This window comes from Sapajus apella, unplaced genomic scaffold (assembly GCF_009761245.1).
Source record: "Sapajus apella isolate SASKATOON/1434 unplaced genomic scaffold, GSC_monkey_1.0 scaffold36, whole genome shotgun sequence".
Classification (NCBI taxonomy): domain Eukaryota; kingdom Metazoa; phylum Chordata; class Mammalia; order Primates; family Cebidae; genus Sapajus; species Sapajus apella.
In genome coordinates, this window is record NW_022436976.1 from 7,899,105 (window position 1) to 7,919,808 (window position 20,704).

Here is a 20,704-nt window from a genome sequence, read left to right on the forward strand (position 1 = left end):
ATGAAGGGGGAGTAGAGGCAGCAAACCACCTGATTATGTATGCACCTATGCAACAATCCTGCATGATCTGCATGTGTACCCCAGAACCTAAAGTAAAATTTTAAAAAATGAATAAATAATGGGAGTTTAGGTTCGAGAGTATCAAGTATTATATGGCCCTCCTAAAATAATCATTCCTGATAAACATTAGTTTACAATAAAGTCCAACTTTATTGTTAAATTACTTGTTTGAAGTTTTAAGCTAGTCAAAGCACTGAAATTACATGAGTTGCAAAGCAAAGCAAACAACAAAATATACATATCACTATTTAATCTCTATACAATCCAACAAGTCTGAAGAGCACAATATACATTTATTCACATAACAAAGAAAAACGGAATTCATCTACTATTAAAATGTGTCAGTAACAAGTTGAAGTCCAACATTATTTACCAGGTGGTAAAATCTTTGACTCCTAGATTAAGAAGCAATAAAATGTATATTCCAAGCGTTTATAATCTGACCCTAAACAGTAATTTAATTTGGAGCAATGATGGCATACAGGTGAAGCTAGTAACAGTTTTCACAAAAAGTTCACTGTGTATTTAACAAGTCCTCTTATTTGGGTTCTAAACTCAGAGTAGGTGCAAAACAAATACAGACTTCTCAAGTCCAGAAGTGTGTAAACAAGACCATTTACCACATAACACAAATATATCTACATATGTGTGTATTAACTTTCAGGTATTTTTCACTTTAGCTATGTATATAATTAGAAGCAACTTTCTGCCTCTAGAGAAAAAAAACTTTCTGCCTCTAGAAAAACATTTCTATCACCCTAGTTAAACCCATCAGTTAAAGGTCTGATATCTAGATGTACCCAGAGCTAACTGTGAATTAGTATTACCTATCTTTGTATGCATAGTCAGAAAAACCTATGTGTGATGTTTTGGCTTTGGTCTCATCTTTAAAAAAAAAAAAAAAATCACTAGGACTTGTAAAAATCCTGACATGTTTACGTTATTTGCCCAGAATAATAAAATTACCCAGAAATCATGTTTAAATAGTATGTAAAGTTGTTTGGATAATGCCTTACCCAGTTCAAAGGGAAATTCGGTTACTCCAAAGATTAGTTATGAGTTTTGAAATAGAGCCAAAAACACTCAAATTGATAAATTTATTGAAACTTTGTACTATTTATTTTACTATTTATTTCTAGAAACCTGAACAAATATACTTCTGTTTTGAACATTTGTATGAAAATTATTGGTAGATGTTCCAGTCTATTATTCATCATACAGTAAATTGTCAGGCTACATGCGACACATCTAATAACAGAAATAAAAGTCTGAAGTCAGATATGCACAGTGTTGCATGTTTTTTATTTAATTTTGTTTTTCTCAGAAGAAAAACTTAAAACGATGGAAACACATGATTTTTTTCTTTTCAGTTTTTGATGTCTACTTCTTGGCTTTAACATCATTTTTAAGACCAATTTGGTTCCCCAAACCTATGCTCAGATAACATAGATAATCCTCCTAGGATATGCACACCCCTCTCTCACTCCTCAAAGCCTTGCACACTCATACATTCTCACACACGGTCATGTTGCAAGAGCTCCTCAAGGCAGTGAATATGGCCAGGGTGACATCATGGCAATAGAGCAAGAATTCTGCCATTTATTTAGAAGCCTCAAGTCCGAGAAGGGGCCTGCAGCCCCTAAATGAGAGTTTCCTCTCCATGCCTCTCCTCAGTCCAAATACACAGAAATATTCACTGAAGCATTGTACCTAGTATGATGAGGAAGGATAGAAAATGATTCTGAATTATGTCTCTGTTCACATGACATCAATACTCTTATGTAATTGTATGAAATAAATATCACCTCTGAAAGCAAACAAACCATCTGAAAGGTCTTCTGGGCTTTAAGATTTCTTGAAACAAATGAGAGCATTTATGAAATGTAATAACAGTGACCAATTGCAGCAGCTTTTTAAAAGCATATGTGCTATAGAAATATATATCACACACATATTCACACATGTATATACATACATCCACTCATATATACCACAATAACCCATAACCATCAGTTTAAATTGAAACTGCACCAAACTTTGAGATCCTGTGTTTATTTTACACTGAGGAACTCTTGTCTGTAATTCAACCTGGAAAGTATTTGTCGAGCATCTACTATATGCTCTATAAATAAGAATAACCTAAATTTGTTTTATTTATTATTTACTGGTCTTAAGGATATCATGTGCCAATATGTTTGTGTTTCTCTTCTTTAAACTTACTGAAAAATTATTGCTTTTAGATCTTCAGTGAGGCTATTTGCCTAATTCCTTTTAATTTACTGATGGGAATTTACCAAAACTCACTAAAAGTTAACAATGTCTTCCAATGTAAATGACCAATCAAAAGCAGATATTTATGAGTGTAATAATTTAAGTCTCATTGAATTACACAGGTTTCCTAGAGAATCTGAAATCAGCCTAACAGGGAGGAATAATTTTTAAATGGATCCAAGTTAATTAAAGCAAAGAACTCTTACACAGAAATGAATTTCCCTGTTATAAAGCAGGACTACCTACCCTAATTTCTGATAGACTTAGGACAATTTGAAAGAGCATTGAAATTCTTTTGGTTGAATTATACAAACAAGCAAAGACAAAGTCTCAATTATTAGTGGAAAATTTGGGGAGAGATTATTATCTCTTGATCTCCTAGTTAATCGTTATAATAATCCCCAAATGCTTGGCAAATTGCCAATCTTCCCCTCTTGGTACTGGTAGTACAGGCTTTGGAACATGGTGTCTTACAAATTTAATCAACCTGCTATCAACAGAATTTTCTTTTGATAAAAAGAAAAGAGTCTCGCTCTGTCACCCAGGCAGGAGTGCAGTGGTGCAATCTCAGCTCACTGCAACCTCTGCCTCCTAGATTCAAGCAATTCTCCTGCCTCAGCCTCTGTGTATATACTTGTGTAAAGAATAAACACACTAGCTGCAGATAGTCTTTAAATAATATATATTGATTATGTTTCTTTTGTTCTCTGACACAAATAATGGCTCAAGGTAAAGCACCTTTTGCCAATGTTCTTTGCACCTATCACTGGCACATAGCTTCTGTTTATACTATACATGATAGAGTTTTGAAACTGCTGTTATGCAAGTTACCCATCTATGTGCTGAGATAAAGCCTTTGTTTCTCTAAAAATTATTTATTGTGCAACCATGCACTAAAATTTTTAGAGGAAAAAATGATTATTTGAAAATTGCTATCTATGACATCAAGAAAAACACTTCCAACCATCTACCTTCATAGTAATAAATGTAAGCAGTCGTATTTGGCAAATATGACAAGAATGAGCCCATTCTAGACAGGATTGCAAAGTCAGACAACCTGTCAGCCAGGCCTGGAATATGCAGAGGTTGTTATAATAAACCATCGTGAATTCCAGGTGTCTATGCATGTATTAACTGAGGCTACATAATGAGAGGCAAAATAGGCCAGATCAAAAAATGAGGCCTAGTTTATAAGGAATAGCTATAGAGTGGTAATCTCAAAATAACCATTTCACTATGCAGACTGCATTAAGATGTTCTCTGGCAAACAGGCCAAGTAAAGGCATTAGACCTCAACAGATGATTCACTCAAAGCATAAATTAGACAGATAAGCTCAAATTGCTTTCAGTGTGACTCCCATGGCCGCATTTCATTGTGTCTACCTCCCATTAGCAAAAACAAGTGAAAAATGTTCAATTGTACTGTTTATTTGACAAATTTCAAAACCTGAATCTGACAAAAGTATCTTCAAACTATATGATGAGTTCTGAATTTTCCAGTTAGGCTGCAGGTATTTAACTAACTGAAATATTGCCAAACATTTCTTAATTTTGTTCTAGTCCTACACTGACTTACCATCCTATTAAACTAGATGCTTACTGATTTCTCTGTAATTGGTGACTCAGAAATAGCAGCAACCTTTAAGGAATTTTTAATGGAGCTAAGCTCCCAAATATGTAAGCTGATGACATGCACTCCACAACATCGACTGGCAAGCTTGTAGAGATTCTTAAGGACAGCCTTCCTTAGAAGAATGTATACCCAAGGATCTAAGATTTGATTCCATGTTGCCATCCGGAGAGCAAAAAGCGTTGTTTCACAGGTTTCCAGAGAATGATTTGCATTTATTCCGATGTTGGCCATTGTCACCTAGAAAAGAAGAAATCAGGGTAATTAGTTGATACAGCCTTTTTTTCAATTCTATAATTTTTAAAAATTAGCTAGGTTAGATGACATTCATTTCACTTTCCACACAATGGAAAGTATTTTGCTATTGTGCAAAATACTGACAGAAAGAAATGAATGATAGCAGAAACACTGATGTAGACATTTGAATCATTTGAATTCAAACTGACATTAGAACTACAAAAATGATAACTTCTATAGTAAGTCAAATATGCATAAAGAGAATCACCTAAGGGAGAACAAACATTGATATCAGTAATTGATCTTCTCATACTTCTGAGAACAGTAAATGCAAAGCCAACACAAATTTATTTCAGAGAAGTATTTTTAAATAAATAAATTATAGATAAGCTAACAAATAGTTTTAAGAAATGAATTTAGAGCACCTGATGCTAATTTGAAAATGGTATGTGACAAATGTTACTTTTAGAGTTTCTGCTTGGTAACTACAAGGATACCACTCTCCTTAATTTTGAATTCCTTTTGCTACATCTCTTAACCCTAGCCTTAACTTGGCTAAAACATTCCAAAAAGTATGAAGTGGAATTTTCTAAGGACTTTGAGGAAAGGGGTTCCTCTGTAAACTACCATTCTGATTTAACAGTAGCAATGTATTTTGTGGTTTCATGTGTCCATTTCCTGACCACCATGATTTTGAATAGATCATTTCATGGAATCAGTTCTATAAATTGTCCCAGCTACATGTTAGAACGAAGCAAGTCACTGATCCCAGCTTTGACTTCCAAACAAACAGTTGTGGAACAAATAAGGTGGCTTTGAAAACATCTTGGATATACAAATAAACAAATAAAAGGTAAAACTGAAAAGTGAGGCTTGGACCATTGTGCCACCATTAAAAGATGATGTAACAAAGCCCAAAACACAAATAAAAAGAAAATCAAGACCCACTACTAGAAAGAAACATCTTAATTTGGCCTGTTGATACCAATGGTTGAAGAATACATGTTCTTTATCAAAACCTTCATTGTCTACACAACGAAGTACAAACTCCTCAGCTAGTTCCTTGATGATGCTTCTGAAGCCTACTTCTATAATCTCATCTCCCCTGCAAACCCCTCTGATACAACCACTGTGAAGGCCTCATCTTTCCCAGGCGCACCATGCCCCTCTGAGCTTTTGCTTGTATAACTCCTTTTGTTTCGAGTTACTTGGTACATTGCTTTTCTGATTCTCCTCTCTCCCCTACAAACAGCAGTGTGGTCACCAGATGTGGAAAGGATTTGAGTCCCCTTCTAAGGAAGCCCAACACCCAGGCTTCTCTCTAGAACACTAGGGCACCGCCCAAGCACTCATCGTTACTCTCTGTCCCCACATTTAACCCCCAGCCCCAGCCTTGGAAAAAGGTTACTCCATAGCCTGGCTTCGGAGAAACACTAATCATTTAGCTACCAATAAAGATGTAGGGAGAGTATTTCTGTGAAAGAAATACATTTATCATTAGTATATTATTAATAAGAAATACATTTATCATTATATTAATAATAAATACGTTCATTATAATAACAATTCAGGACAACCTAAGTGTCCAACAAAAGATAAATTTTGTTAATTTCACATAATTGAGATATATGCAAACTTTAATGTTTGTGATTCAGTGTTAACTTTTTAAAAAGCAAGTTGCCAAACTGTATGGATTATGTGGTTCCATTTTTTTAAACACCCAAATATGTAATTTTGTGCATAGAAAAAAGCCTGGAGTGTATGTCATTGTCATCACTGGTTAACTCTAGACAGCAGAACTACAGAGACTTTTTATTGCCTCATTTTCTTTGTCTCCAATTCACTAAGTTTTTAGATAGATCATGCATTGCTTTTATAAATTATGTTTTTTTCTAAGAAATTTGTGGAAATATACGATTTTACTAAAGAATCAAAATGAATGTGGATTATTTAGGTACATCTATATGGATGTGGGTAGAGGAGCACTGAATTTACCCCAGAATTGCCTGGAAAACTAAAGCCCTCATAAGTCTGGCAAGAGACGTGTGGGAGCTGGGGTCAGAACAAGGATGTCTGCCAGCTGATTCGACAAAAGCAGTCAGAAGCCATTTTCTCTGGTGTCTGGCAACAGCCTCCTGACAAGCCTTGAGAACATTGTTCTCTGTCTAACCCACCTTCACTTTTCTTCCAGACACCTATGTACACAGTCTTATCATACACAGTCTTTTTCATACAGTTTCTAAGAGCTATCCAGTAAATGGAGCTAAAGGAATATAGGTTATTTTCTAAAATCTCTTCCTGTGAACCTTGGCACATTACAGTTGTGTATCTTTGTTAACGATTAGAATTCTGAGAAGTAGACAGGACAAAGTATTTGAATATTCTGTGAAAAAATTAATTCACCTGATAACTGTAAAACACTGGACACTAGGATAAGAGAAATAATAAGATCAAAGAAGTATAGAGGAAGGAGAGGATATGTTCATTGCCAGGTTGCAAAGAACAAAATAGAGAGGTAATACAATGAATCTCCATTCATTTGGGCCACCTGAAACAATTCTATCAACTCTTAAGGTAACCAGAGTTAATAAATCTTTCAGGCTACTTTACTCATAGATAACAGAACCCATGTTTGCTAAGGTTTTATACTGGATGTTCGCCCATTATCTCTTCTCATTTCTGTACATCTGTTGGCCACAGTCAGGACTCTGTGGCTGTTTACTGTTGAAAGCAATGGTAAATTCGATCATTGTGCTTCTGTTCCTCTGTATATTCATAAAAGTAAATCAGCCTAGCAACAAGTAGTTTTGAGTGTCTACTGTATCCAGGCATTGAGCTAGATGGCACTACTACCAAGACCCAAGTTAATGTGAGTAAAACAGAAATGTAACTGGAGGGATTCTGAGAACAAATTGAAACAAAATAGGCTCCATTTATTATGCACACACAAGATTGTCTACATCACCTCTCATGAGAAGACAGAATCACAAATCTTACAGGGTGCAGGAAAATGTCATCTAGTCCAGTCTTCTATACAAAGCAGAAATTACTTAGGGATGTCGTTAAGTATGTGGGAAGAAAGACTCAGCACTACTCTGGAAAGAATCTTTTCCATTTGAGTTGTGTGAGTTGTTGAATGTTTTCAGGAGCTAAAATTTACAGGAACCAAAATTTTCAGAAGCTAAAATTTACTCAGCATATCCTGATTTTGTTTTCTAGAGCATCTTGGGATAATCAGTCCATTTACAAGATGTTAACCTTTCACATATAAATGGTTTGCAAACCCCTACCTCTTATACTCTAGTTTCTTAATCTCTTTAAGAAAATACACGGGACAGAAATAAACTAACTCTATAAATTGTCCAATAACTACAAAGCTCAATGGAGCATCATTTCCTGCGATTTGGACAAACTACTATCTGTGCCTCCAGGACTACATTAGCTACTTTCTTCCTTGCATATTCCCTTGTGAACTGATCCTAGTTCATAGTACATTATAAGAAATAATCCTCTTACTTAACAATTTTACTCAGTGAATATGTAGAGTAAGACAACCTTCACTTTTCCCTGCTTAGATTTCAAATTATTCAAATGCTTAGAAAATATGGATTTATAAATATTTACACATACATATGCAGGGTTACAGTGACATATCCATAACTCGACATTAATGAATTTACTAGCCAGGTGTGGTGGCACATGCCTGTAGTCCCAGCTACTCAAGAGGCACGAGAATCACTTGAACCTGGGAGGCGGAGGTTGCAGTGAGCTGAGATCACACCACTGTACTCCAGCCTGGGTAACATAGTGAGACTCAGTCTCAAAAAAAAAAAAAAAAATTACATATATATATGTATGTATACATACATACATATGTGTGTGTGTGTGTGTGTGTGTGTATATATATATATATATATATATATGAATTTACTAGATGGCATTAACTTCCAATTCTGGAGCCTCAGATGTCACGTCTGAGACAGCACCTATGTATAAGTTGTCTGATCCACTTTCATGTTGCCTCTCAATCCACACCTTGTTTTTCTGCCCTTTCTCATTGAGTGTCATATCGTTTTAAAAGCAAACATTGTATTACAGGCTCCTAAGTGGTTTTCCAGTCTCTATTTATTTGTTTTTCTTATTTCATTTTGTTTACTCTAATTATAAAATATTTCACAAATGCCAAAAACATGTCATTTTCCCTGCCCTTCCCTCACTAAAAATTACCTATCTAAATCCTGCTATCCTTCCTGTTCCATCTTGTGCAGGAAGTCTTTCTTGATCTCCCTGTAGCTGACTAATCTCTCATTCTATACAGCCATTATGGGTGACACCACTCTTTTAACATTGATAAACATAGTATCAGTATAATAAGTAGAGCATATTGAAATGAGATAATGTCAGTGCGTGTGTAATAGTCCCTTGTGTCTGGAGGGTAGGAATTGTTTCTTTAACTTCCTCGAATCCTACTCCTCTACTTTGTACAACATAATTAGGAAGAGACCCCTCCAGTGGCGTTGGGGAAGAAACAGGTAATTACAAGTACAGGAGTTAGGAGGGTTAGACAGGAAGCAGGCCAGGCCAGTTCAGATCCAAAGAGTCAAGTCAGATTTAAGATTAAAAAAAAGAAATACAAGGAAAGAAAACTTATGTGAGCTTTTGTTTCAAGGAATTCCTCGGATTGTCTGAGACCTTTAACTTCTAGTCTGCCCAAAAGTTTCTATTTACTTAAGATAAGTAATCCTAGTAAAGTTAAAGTGAGTTTTAACTTTCTAAATTGCTATGGTGATAAACCTTACATCTCCCCTGAAGGCTTTGCTGTTCTTGAGAAAGGGCCACATTTGAAGATCACTGGGCCAGGTGAAGAGAAGAAGGCAGAGATGCAGAGTGTTTGGGAGCTGGGTTGGAAGTCTGTGATCTTCCACAACACCATTCCCAGTAATAAGGCCAGTGGTGCTATGTTATGTTTATGAATAAGATGATACGAAATAGCTAATACTTACTGAGTACTTACTATGTTCCAGGCACTGTTTTAATACTTTACATCTATTATCTCATTTAATCCTCCTAACACCTCAGAGAGAAGCAGTATTATCTCTACTTTAAGATGAAGAAGCTGAGGTACAGAGAGGTTAACTTGCCCTAGGTCACCAACAAAAATGTGGTGGAGTTAGGATTTGAATGGTTGGAGATGATGACTAAGGATTTGTGTGATAGCCTCCATGGCACTAGGAGAGCTCATTTTTAATTCTTAATGGTTCTAGTTCCATCTGCCTATGTCTCGTTGTCTTTCAAGCTGATTCTAGCACTCTTTCATCCAATATTTCTCTTATACTTTTACTAGCATCTTTTTTAAAAAATCAGGAACTGGTGCTAATCAATGTTTGCTCCAGATCTCCTATGCCCATAACAACAGATATAACCAGTAGGAAAATTAAATGAGTTAAACACCACATAACCAATGTGTCCTTCAGAAGGGTGGTTGTCAAAACAATGAATGTGCAGAGACACCTATCTGTCCTAGAATGAAAAGGTAATTGTAAAAATGTATTCACTAATAGATGCATAGTAATAGATGAAATAAAACAATGCTCAGTACCTTTTATCTTCCTTCTTCCTATCTGTCCCATGATGAATGGCATGATTTTCATCTCAGTAGTTCTTTTTCCTCTCATCCTTTAGACCAGCCGTCCCCTTACTTTTGGCACCAGGGACCAGTTTAGTGGAAGATAGTTTTTTCTTGGAGGCAGAGATGGTTTGGGAATGACACTGTTCCACCTCAGATCATCAGGCATTAGTTAGATTCTCATATGGAGCTTGCAATCTAAAGCCCTCGCATGCGTTCACAATAGGGTTTGTGCTCCTATGAAAATCTAATGCCACCACCGATCCGACAGGAGGCAGAGCTCCAGTGGTAATGTTTGCTTGTGGGCTGCTCACCTCCTGCTGTGCGGCCCGGTTCCTAAAAGGCCTGGGCCTGGGAGTTTGGGACCCCTACTTTAGACTAATATTCAGATATCCTTTTGGACCTTGTTTTTGTTTTTTTAATCCAAACTTTTGTATTCACTTAAGAGTTATCCTTATTTTATCATTCCTATTCCTTGGCAGTGGAGAAAATTAAAAAATCAGTAGGCAAATTTCAAGTCTTCAAAGAAGAAAACACATCTATAAAATCTTATGTTTGTATATATACCTTGCATTGGCACAAAAGGAATTTGAGGCATTTTACTTCATGCTTTTCATATCATCATAAACTCTAGCTCATTCCAGATATGATCATCTATATCAAACACATAGGTACACTAAGAAAATATTAGTTATGTTCCAAATATTGGTAATAATAGATGCATAAGACATTTTCATCCAAATAAAAAATGTTTATCTAAAATATTATGACTGAAGTAATCATTAGCATCTCATCTATGAATTAAAGAAAAAACTAGTCCAGAAATTACTTATAATACCAGAGGTACAATGATTCAGGAATAAAAGGCTACTTTATTTGACCACTGGCAACATTGTTTTAATAGGAAAAGCAGGCTGTACCAGTTAGGTATTTCGGTAAACCATCCCTCCTATAACACATTATGTTTTTTCCAGCAAGAAATTTCCAACTGGCCCATTTAGTTTATTATTATAGTACTTTGGAAAGATTTTCCAAAGCATTCTCAAAGTTGTAGCACAATAATTTATTTTTTAATAGGAATTTTTTCTGTCTACTTATTGAAAAGTCTGTAGGCTTTTTGTGCCTTGGCATCTATCTATTACTGAAATGTGTGTGTTGTTCACTGTGCCTCAGCCTTCATCTGTTTAATGAAACTGTGTGTATCAGTTCACTGTCTCAGCAACCATCTACTTATTGAAATGTGTATGTTGGTCTTCTGTGCCACAGTATTCATCTGCTTATTGAAATGTGTGTGTTGGTTCCATGTGCCTTGGCAACTACTTATTTATTGAAATTTGTGTGTGTTACTTACTGTGCCTGGACATCTAACTATATATTACAATGCACTTATTGGTTCACTGGTTTGGAATCTGTCTCTTTACTGAAATGAAAGTGTTGGTTTTCTGTGCCTTGCTACCTACTTATTTTATCTGTTGGGAATTTTTTAATGCGAAAAATGTCCTTTCAAAGATAAAAGCTATCCATACAATTTTAGAGAAATAGTCTTTGAGAAAGCCAATCTAAACTTACAGACCAAATGCAAAGATACTAAAAGACCAACAAATTAAGGCACAGGCAACACACAGAAAAGGGCTGAGCCAGAATTAATAAAAAATGTCTATTTAACTCTAATGCATAATATGAGTCTAGTTAAAAATAAAATTTATATATACTTCAGGGCAAAAATCAGCCCCTCCTGATAATCCCGTCAATTTCATTAAAATTGGTTCAGTTTAATGGTGGCACTTGAGTCAATCTTGTTTGGTCACAAAGACAAGACAATTTGAGGGTTGTTCTTTTGTTTGATTAACTTTCTGAACTTCTCTTGAGTTATACTTTTAACTTTCCTTCAGCATACCTAAGCAGCAAATTGAAATTCATCTTTTTTAGTGATAAGTCAGTGTATACCCAAACATTCTCTAGGTAATGCCTATGGCTTAAATCTCTGATTATATTTACTCTCTCCCATGTAATTTTCAGCTCTTTGAATATGAATTTCCTTTTTCATAGCCTAAAATATTAGCCACCAAGTACAGTGCCAATCTGTCTCTTCTACAGAACAATCTAGTATAATGGTTATACCCCACATAATTTTCTCCTGACACTTTTCTTTGTATTACTCATGTTTCAACCGTTTCAGAAGCATATGCCATGACTCCATTAAACCATCAACTCCATCAAGAAAAAGGTTTTGTCTTCTGGACACCCTTATCCTCAGTGCCATGCTCAATACTTGGCACATAATGGCATTCAGTAAATGACAAGTAAAGGAATTAATTAATGAGAAGAAATGTTAGGATCCATGGAGGTCACAAACCATGACTCCTATTTCACTCTGTGCTGGGCACATAGTGGGTGCCTATTTGCTAACTGGCATATAACCTTCTCTGTAATGCACAAAACTATACCAATTGCTTCAGCAGCCTCATCATCATCATAAATGAATAACCAACTTTCATCAAGTTCCTGATACTGTTATGTTCAGCATGCAATAGAAGACAGATTTAATGTGTTGTAGGATTTGGGGAAGGAGAGTCTTTCTTTCTCTCTTTTTTTTTTTTTTAAGCATATGTCACTAATATATCTCTTTAGCATAATTTTGGGGATACAATTACAATTACATTTTTATGTTTTATTACTACTTACCTGAGATCTCAGAAAGCAGTCATTTACTTGTATATTTGCATAATAACAATCCAAAAAGTACAGTAAATCCTTTTGTTCAAGAGACAGTCAAGAGAGGCCATCAAATATTGTCTAAAATTCAAACAAATTTACTACTATATGAAAACTTGCTATATTTATGCCACTTAAACTTTTAAATGAAGATTCGTATTACTTTTTTAAATCACAAAAATCCAACTTTTAAATAAAAATAAATGTTACAATGCAGTATGCAGTTATTAGGTTGAGCTGATGTTCTTTCTGAAAAAAAGTACCAATCTCCAGATTTCTGACTAACAATCTTTTATGAAGCATTTTATCTTACCTAAAAATTCATAGTTGGTAGTATGTATTATATTTGCTGCCATTGTGACTGAAGTCTATGTCTTGCAGTAAAGTATAAAAATAAAACCTTCAGAATTTGTCAAAGTGGCCCACTAGAAAGAAAATTTCAGCCTGCTGACTATTGATTATCCTTAACAAAGCTACAAGGCCCTGCAAGATTGCCTTCTATGAAACAGATTGCATCCTCCATCTATTTTAAGGACAAGTCACAGTTAATTCTACAATCAGCGTAGTTGTGTTCTGTCCCTTTTAATGAGTGACTGTAGCCCATCTATGAAATGGCTCCTTGATTCACTATTGGGCCCAAACCTTTGCTTTACCAAGGTACCTCATTCATAATACAGGTCAGTGTCTGTCTTGAGTATTTCCCTGCCATGCTACTGAGTAAGGATTGCTTACTGTCTCACTAGTAGCTCGCTACAAGAAGAATGGTGACCCCATTCTTTTTATTTGTTCATTTTTGAGAACTATATTATAAAAAGCATACAAAAATGTTATTGTCTTGGCTTCATTCCAATAAAATCACTGGTGTTCTTGTGCTGCCCTCCATGTACAGGAAGATCTAGGAGATAATGTTAGGAACCCTGGATATCTGTGACTGTGGTGTTACAACTGCATAGGTTCTCTCTACTCTGTCAATTTTCACCTCACATTTCAACCATTCCCTGCTGACAAATGACACCAAACATGCAGCAAAAGGTAAGAGCACTAGAACATGCTTAGCAGGATCCAGTGATCTCATTGAACACTATCTCTAGAAATGCATCAAATCTCAGCTCTTAGTGTGTTGAACTTGATGCCACAGAAATCTCATGCTCCACAGCCTCTCATAAAGAAAGCATTGTCTTCAATTTTCTGTTGCTAAATAGGATACCACTTTAAAATAAAGATCTAGCAATAATTTTTAGTCCCAGCGAATAACATAAATTGTATATAATTCTTGCAGTGTTGGGCAGGACCTTTTTTTTCATTTGTTTGTTTTTGTTTTTAAAGGCAACGGTAAGTCTAGTTTGACAAGTCAGTCTCAGCAATAAACCCAAATCAACTGTGTTTCTTTGGTATGATCATTATATGAAGAATTATTAATATAAGAATATACTAATTCCAGAAGACTGCTTCCAATTGGAACAGTTTCTAAGATTTTAAAGCAACAAACAAAATATTCTGATACTACTTTTAAGTACTACTGTGTAATAAAGGATTTGACTACTCATCTAGTCATTGTCCCTGGTTCCTGGAAGGGAGGCTTTAAGCCCTTGGAATTTGCTTAGTGATGGGAGTGTCTTTATTAGTTCTGGTGGACACCTTAGACCATGTCTTAGTTTATGCTGATGAGGTGACTCATTGTAGAACCCTAAATAATTTCAAGATGGGGACTGGCCATACTTGAAATATCAACCATGTGATTAGAGTCAGGGTTTGAACCACATGACATCAGCCCGACCTTCTAGAGACTGACTTCAATCACATGATCAGTTATTCAATCATTTATGCCTACATACTGAAACCTAATTAAAAACCCTGGATACCCATAGTTCAGATGATCTTCCCTGGTTGATGGTATCCATTGACATTGTAGGAGGTGAAACATCCTAAGGACATGAAGCTCAGTGTTTCAGACTCTCCCAGAACTCACCATAAGGGTCTCTTCTTTTGGCTGGTCCTAACTTGTATCCTCTATAATAAAATTTTAAGTATAGTGTTTTCCTGAGTTCAACAAGTCATTCTAGTAAATTATCCAATTCAAGAGCATAGTGGGAAACCTGAATTTGTAGCCAGTTTGTCAGAAGTGCAGGTGCCTGGGAATCTCCCAAACTTGCAGATAGTGTCTGAGGTTAGGGCAGTCTTGTGGGGGACTGTGCCATATATCTGTGAAATTGGAACTAACTCCATGTTACATCTTTGAGAATTGCACTGCAGGTTCCTTGTTACATCTTTGAGCATTGTAGTATGACAGAGGTTAAGTAAGGCTGGAAGGATTACAATAGCCTTGGGCTGCTTCAATTTAGGCATCCTGAAACTCATCTGGCATGTTTCAATTGGGGATTGGGTTACCATTTTCATACCATTAAGAAGCAGTTGGAGAATGACCCCCTTAAAATGCCCAACCTAGTCCCTGGAACATGTGAATATAATGAAATATGATTCCCAGAATTATGTTATAGTGTATGGCATGGTCGACCTTAAGATAGTGAGATTAAATCGGCCTAATTTAATCACATGAGTCCTTTTAAAGGTAGAGAACTTTCTCCAGCTGGTAGGAGCAGAAGCCAGAGAGATTCCCAGTGTGAGACAATTCATTGCGCACTTTCTGGTTTGTGCATAGAGGGGCCACAGGAGAAGGAATGCAAGCTGCTTCTAGGAGCAGAGGGCAGCCCCCACCTGAGGGCCCGTCAGGAAACAAGGACCTCAGACCTATAGTCACAAGGAAATGGATTCTGCCAGCTACTAAATAAGTTCTGAAAAGCATTCTTCCCCAAGCCTCCAGGTAACAGCCCCAACACTGCACCTATCTTCATTTCGGACACTTGTTGAGACCCTGAGCAGAGAACCCAGTTGAATGCACCCAGACTTCTGACCTACAGAACAGTGAGAGAAGATGAGCGCTGTTTCATGCTGCCATGTTGTAGGAATCTGTTATGCAGCAACAGAAAATTACTACAGTACTTATGAGTCATTTAAAATTAGGAAAGAGTGATATTTATATATAGCAGATCAAAAACCTACGACAGCCATTATAATTAATGGAGAAAGTGTAGATGCGTTTTAAAATCTGGAACAAGACAAGGATGCCCACTCTTTCTACTACTGCTTAAGACAGCATTGACAATGCTATAAGAAACAAAAAACAAAGTATAAGAATTAGGAGAAAAGAGATAAATTTTGTTACCTAGAAAAACGATTAGACTCAATAAATGATTGAAACCAATGAGTTCAATGTGTTGTTGAAGCTATGACCAAATTAGAAAAAATCAAAATCATTTCTCTACACTAACAATACCAACTATAGAATATAATAAAACAATTATTTCTGTATTTTTCAAAGTTTATATCATTATAAACACATATAACTTTGTTAGTAGGTACATGCCCTATCAATGGTCATAGTCAAAATATTTAGAACATTGTTATCAACCAATCAGAATGGCACAGACAATGAACAAGTAGTTCAGCCATTATTTTATTTCTCTTTTTGAAATAGCTGGGAAGGGCAAACTTTATCCACTTTCTCCAAGGAGAATTTCTCTCAGTAACTGTTTTTTCCATAGCTGCGGGGAAAGGGTTGAGTGAAATTAAAGCAACAGGGCAAGATGTCTCACTTAAAAGATTGCAGGGAGCAAGAAACATGGCTGGTAGGGAAGGGAGAGGAGTGTCTATAGAGCTGGGGAATGGGAAATTAAGAGAGAGGAGCCAGCCCAGGTGACCTGCATGTGACAGCACTATCCTACCTGAGTGGTCAGGATTAAAAAGTGTGGCTCAGGTGGCCCCCCCTGCGTGAACTCAGAGTTGTTCCAAGCATGTGAATGCTGGGGGTCTTGCCATTACTTGCTTTCAAATTATGAAATGACAAGGTTAAAAGTCCCTCATGGAACTTGATTCTCATACCCCAAGTAACAAAAAATGGCAATTAAGGCATATCTACCTACCTAACAAGTACTTAACAAAGTCCACCACAGAGGTAGGTAAATTTTAACATAAAAACCAGCTTAATAGTTCGAATTATTTTTACTTTATAGCACATTCAAGATAAGCAATGGAGACATTTTCTGTGTACTTTAACCATGATTGATCCCAAACTGAAGGCAAATCATCACCAAATTGCACTAATGACTCACTCACATAACTAAGAAAGGTCTAAGTCATCCCAGAAGTAGATCTGAAAATGACCACCAAAGACTGTCTTTCTGCCCTTAGGAGATTGTCAGCAAAAGCTCCGGAAATTTCTTTATTGCACTGCTGTAAAACTGCAGCTCCACTACTCTCTTTCCAGTACATAAATTCTCTTAATTTTTCCATTAAGCTACCAAGTTTTGTGGTATTATTTCTAATACCAGAAAGCCAAACCCTTTCTCTGTGGTTATATGGAAGATATTGTATTCTTAAGAGGTTTTGCAAATAATACCACAAAAATGGCCTCACTTAAAAGAACAGAATTTTTAAAGAAATAAACAAGAGGAGATAAAGACATATGATCAAAAAGTATGTATTTGTATTCAGGTAAACTGTTTCATAAAGTAGATGGGCTGAACTAACTTTCAGATTTCTCTGGTTGTTTAACCAGTGAAAGATACAAGATCCAAAACCCCCTAACTCAGAATGGCACAAGCCGAAAATCCCAAAAGGTAATGATGGCTGGTTGGCATTTTAGAAGGGAATTGACCTTATTAAATACATTCATGCTAGGAAGCACAGCATGAAAAGAAAGGAAGTGGGATAAACCTGAAGTTTACTACAAGTTTATGGAAAACAAATCAGTGTGAAAAAAAGGCGAGATAATTTAACCCATGGAAAAAAGAAAAAAAAAAAGGAAGTTTATAAATCAACAATTAAGTCAGAAGAGAAGAGTTGCAATTTTAGAAGAGAATCCATTCTCATAATTGGTAGGTAAGATCCTGCTCCACCAAGCCCAGAGATCACCAGACACCACAATGTATATGAACTCAGGAGGCTTTGGTCAAGAACTCTCTTAGCTACTTGGCAAAGATTAAACATAAATGAAGTTTCTTAGCACAGCTGTTCCATGGAAGGCCATAGGCACTTGTTCACAGGATTCTTTTGTAACAGAACTGGTTCTGTTCATGCCTCCCCAGATACACTACAAATTCCTTTGAGGTTAGTATCCCATTTTAGTCATGTTTCTATACCCTGGAGCACATGTGCACAGGCCCATGGTAGGCACTCACTGAACATTGTCATACATTACTACTGAGTTTCGCTGGTGTACCAAATGGAATCATGGCCACAACAGTAACAATAACAATCATGCAGCACCTTTCATTGGATGCTTACCAGATAGCACGTGAAAACTCAGGTTACCTAATTAAATCAGTGATAGAGTCAGAATTATTATCTATATTTTACAGAGGTTACTATCCATCATCTAATATCTATATTTTACTGAAGCACACAAAGATCCTTAATAATTTGTCATTCCTCATTCTTCCTCTCCATTTTTTCTTTCTTTTTTTTTTATTCTTTCTCTTTCTTCCTTTCTCTCTTTCTTAAAATAAATAAATAAATAAATAACTTCTAAGAATTAAAAAAAAAAAAAAAACAGGTAGGCCTCTAATGTGAGTGATTAATCCTCTTACATACTGCTTAAATCAGAGAACTGTTGCACAAGAACTGAAAAAAAAAAAATATATATATATATATATATATAAAACATACTAAATTTTTAACTATTCTTTTCTCAAATATTAAACAAAGGCTCACTAAATCTAATCACAAGACCAGTCATCAGTGCTTTGTTTGTCAAATAGTTTAGGTTCATAAGCTATGATCTTTGGGACATATGCTTAGAAAAAAAAAAAAATGGTTACAGCCTCACTGTGTGTTCTATCATATGTGTGTGTTTTTAAAATTTCTTTCACCCAATAAGACATTTGGAAAATGCACCCATGTTTTTTTATGTGGCAATATTTTTATAATTTTGGTTACCGAGTATTCCATTATGACTGTGTTGATTCATCCATTTTGTTGTTAGCACATATTTAGGGTATTTCTATTTTTGCCAATTATTAATAATGCTTCTATAAACATGTTGGTACATGTCTTTTGACTCACATACCTATGAATTTCTGCATTCCTATGTGAAATTCTTCATCTTAGAGTAAATATATATATAGTGCATTAGAAGATACTGACAGTTTTCTAAAGTTTATACAAATTTTCACTCCTTCTAGCCCTGTTTTTGAATTCCTATTGCTCTACATCTTTGAAAAAATAATAATAATTTGCCAAAGGACATGTGGGAGCTCAGGTAGTAAGAAATTTCTGCATGCTACAATAGGCTAAATGAACTTATTTAATTAGAAGGAGAGGTTCAAGTATCGTCTTGGGAGATTAGCTTTTCACTCTCAGAGATGGTTTCAGTGCAGTCACATATTGTGAAGGAGCCACTGATGAAGAGGCTCATTGATAGAGACAAAAATCAAGATATCTTTGCATATAGTAAGTGCCTTATAAATATTTGATAGGTGATTTTAGAGCCAAATTAGGAAACCTAAACAGCTTCCCCAGTCAAGGAATTCTTTTCAACTGGGAATGAATATTGACTCTTTCTTCCCAGTAACAGAAGCTGAAGAGTAGTTAAGCACCTTGACTCAGACAAGTCAGAAGTCACTGAGGCTGGCTATGGTGGGACTGTCTCTTTCACTCCGCAGAAAGATTTGCTTCTGCAGGGTACTCAATTTTTAAAATTAAGGCCTTATGGAAAAGCTCTGCAAAACAAAATGATAATCCCTGCTCATGTTTTGCACATTTGAAATGATGGGAGCTGTGATATTAAAATCAATCATGAAAAAAAATGTTTTTTTAATTCCAGAATTAAAACCTAACTGAACCCCAAACAAGGGGTGTCTAAATTCTTAGTTCATGGTCCATCTAACGTGGAATACATGGTGTGCTATAAATGCATGTGCATGTGTGTCTTTCATACTGTAATTACAAAAGCTGTAGTGGCGGAACCTTTCTTTTTTGTATTAAAATAATTATCAAGGCACTTCAAAGCTGATTTCTTTGGGATTAAGATATAGAACCATTTGTAACTAAACTATGGAGTTGCCTAATTTTTTTGTGTGTATAAAGCTGTGCAAAACCAAATCCAGAAAGAAATAATAAAAGGGTAATAAAAAGAGCCCAATACTCTACCTCAAAAAAAGAAAAATGTAGATACATAACTTCATATTCTCATTCAAACAAACATCTATCAACATGCTCTTTGCTAAACCAACAGAGAAGTTATATTGAGATTATTTACCAAGTGGAATAGATAAGATATAACTAAATGTTTCTTTAAAATTTTTGCCACAAAACATGATTGTATTTTAAGCCATAAGAAAAATAAATTTTAAAGTATTTTCTTTTTTTATTTATTTTACTTTAAGCTCTGGGATACATGTGCAGAACATACAGATTTGTTACATAGGTATACATGTGCCATGGTAGTTTGCTGCACCCATCAACCCAACATCTAGGTTAAAAGCATTTTCTTTGTTATTCACAAACTAATCTTTACATAATAATAATTTATTGTTTGCCTTACTTTCTAATATAAATGCCAGAAAAGTAATCACTTATTACTCATGCATTAAATGAAATTTCCAACAAAAAAAATGTCCAAATAAAAAAAAACTTTCTGCTATATCCTGCTCCATTATAATCCATTCTCTACAAAGCAGCCAAAATGATCTTTTTAAATCATGCATTAGATCATACCTTTCCCCTGTTAAAAAAATAAATAAAAATAACCCTTCAATGGCTTCCAACAAATTTTAATTGAAACTCACCATGGCTTCCAAAGTCCTAGACAATCTGAGTCCTACCCTCCTCTGTATCCTCAAATTCTACAACCTTCACCTATGCTCCCCTTGCTCCAGTGAATGACCTTTGCTTTGTTCCTCATTACAAGAAGCTCATTCCTGTTACTGGGTTTTTATGCTGGATTTTCCCTCTGCCCCATTTCAACCACCCTGCCCCATTAATTTCCCATGGCTGGCTCTTTTTCGCTACTCAGGACTAAGCTCATGGTGACAATACCCTTGAACATCCGATCTAAAATAGCTCCATTCCCACCCACAATCACAGCGTGGTGTGTATGTGCCACATTT

The 20,704-nt window shown here is 35.7% G+C and overlaps 1 protein-coding gene across 1 annotated transcript in view; it reads right to left on the reverse strand.

Annotated features, from left to right (window-relative positions):
- Positions 1 to 200: 200 nt before the first annotated feature.
- Positions 201 to 20,704, reverse strand: part of PTGFR (prostaglandin F receptor) — a 39,476-nt gene continuing 18,972 nt past the window's right edge. Inside the window, exon 3 of the mRNA XM_032296512.1 lies at positions 201 to 4,201. Within this exon, the coding sequence (XP_032152403.1) occupies positions 3,920 to 4,201 (282 nt within the window). The 3' untranslated portion in view covers positions 201 to 3,919. The remainder of the gene's footprint in view (positions 4,202 to 20,704) is intronic.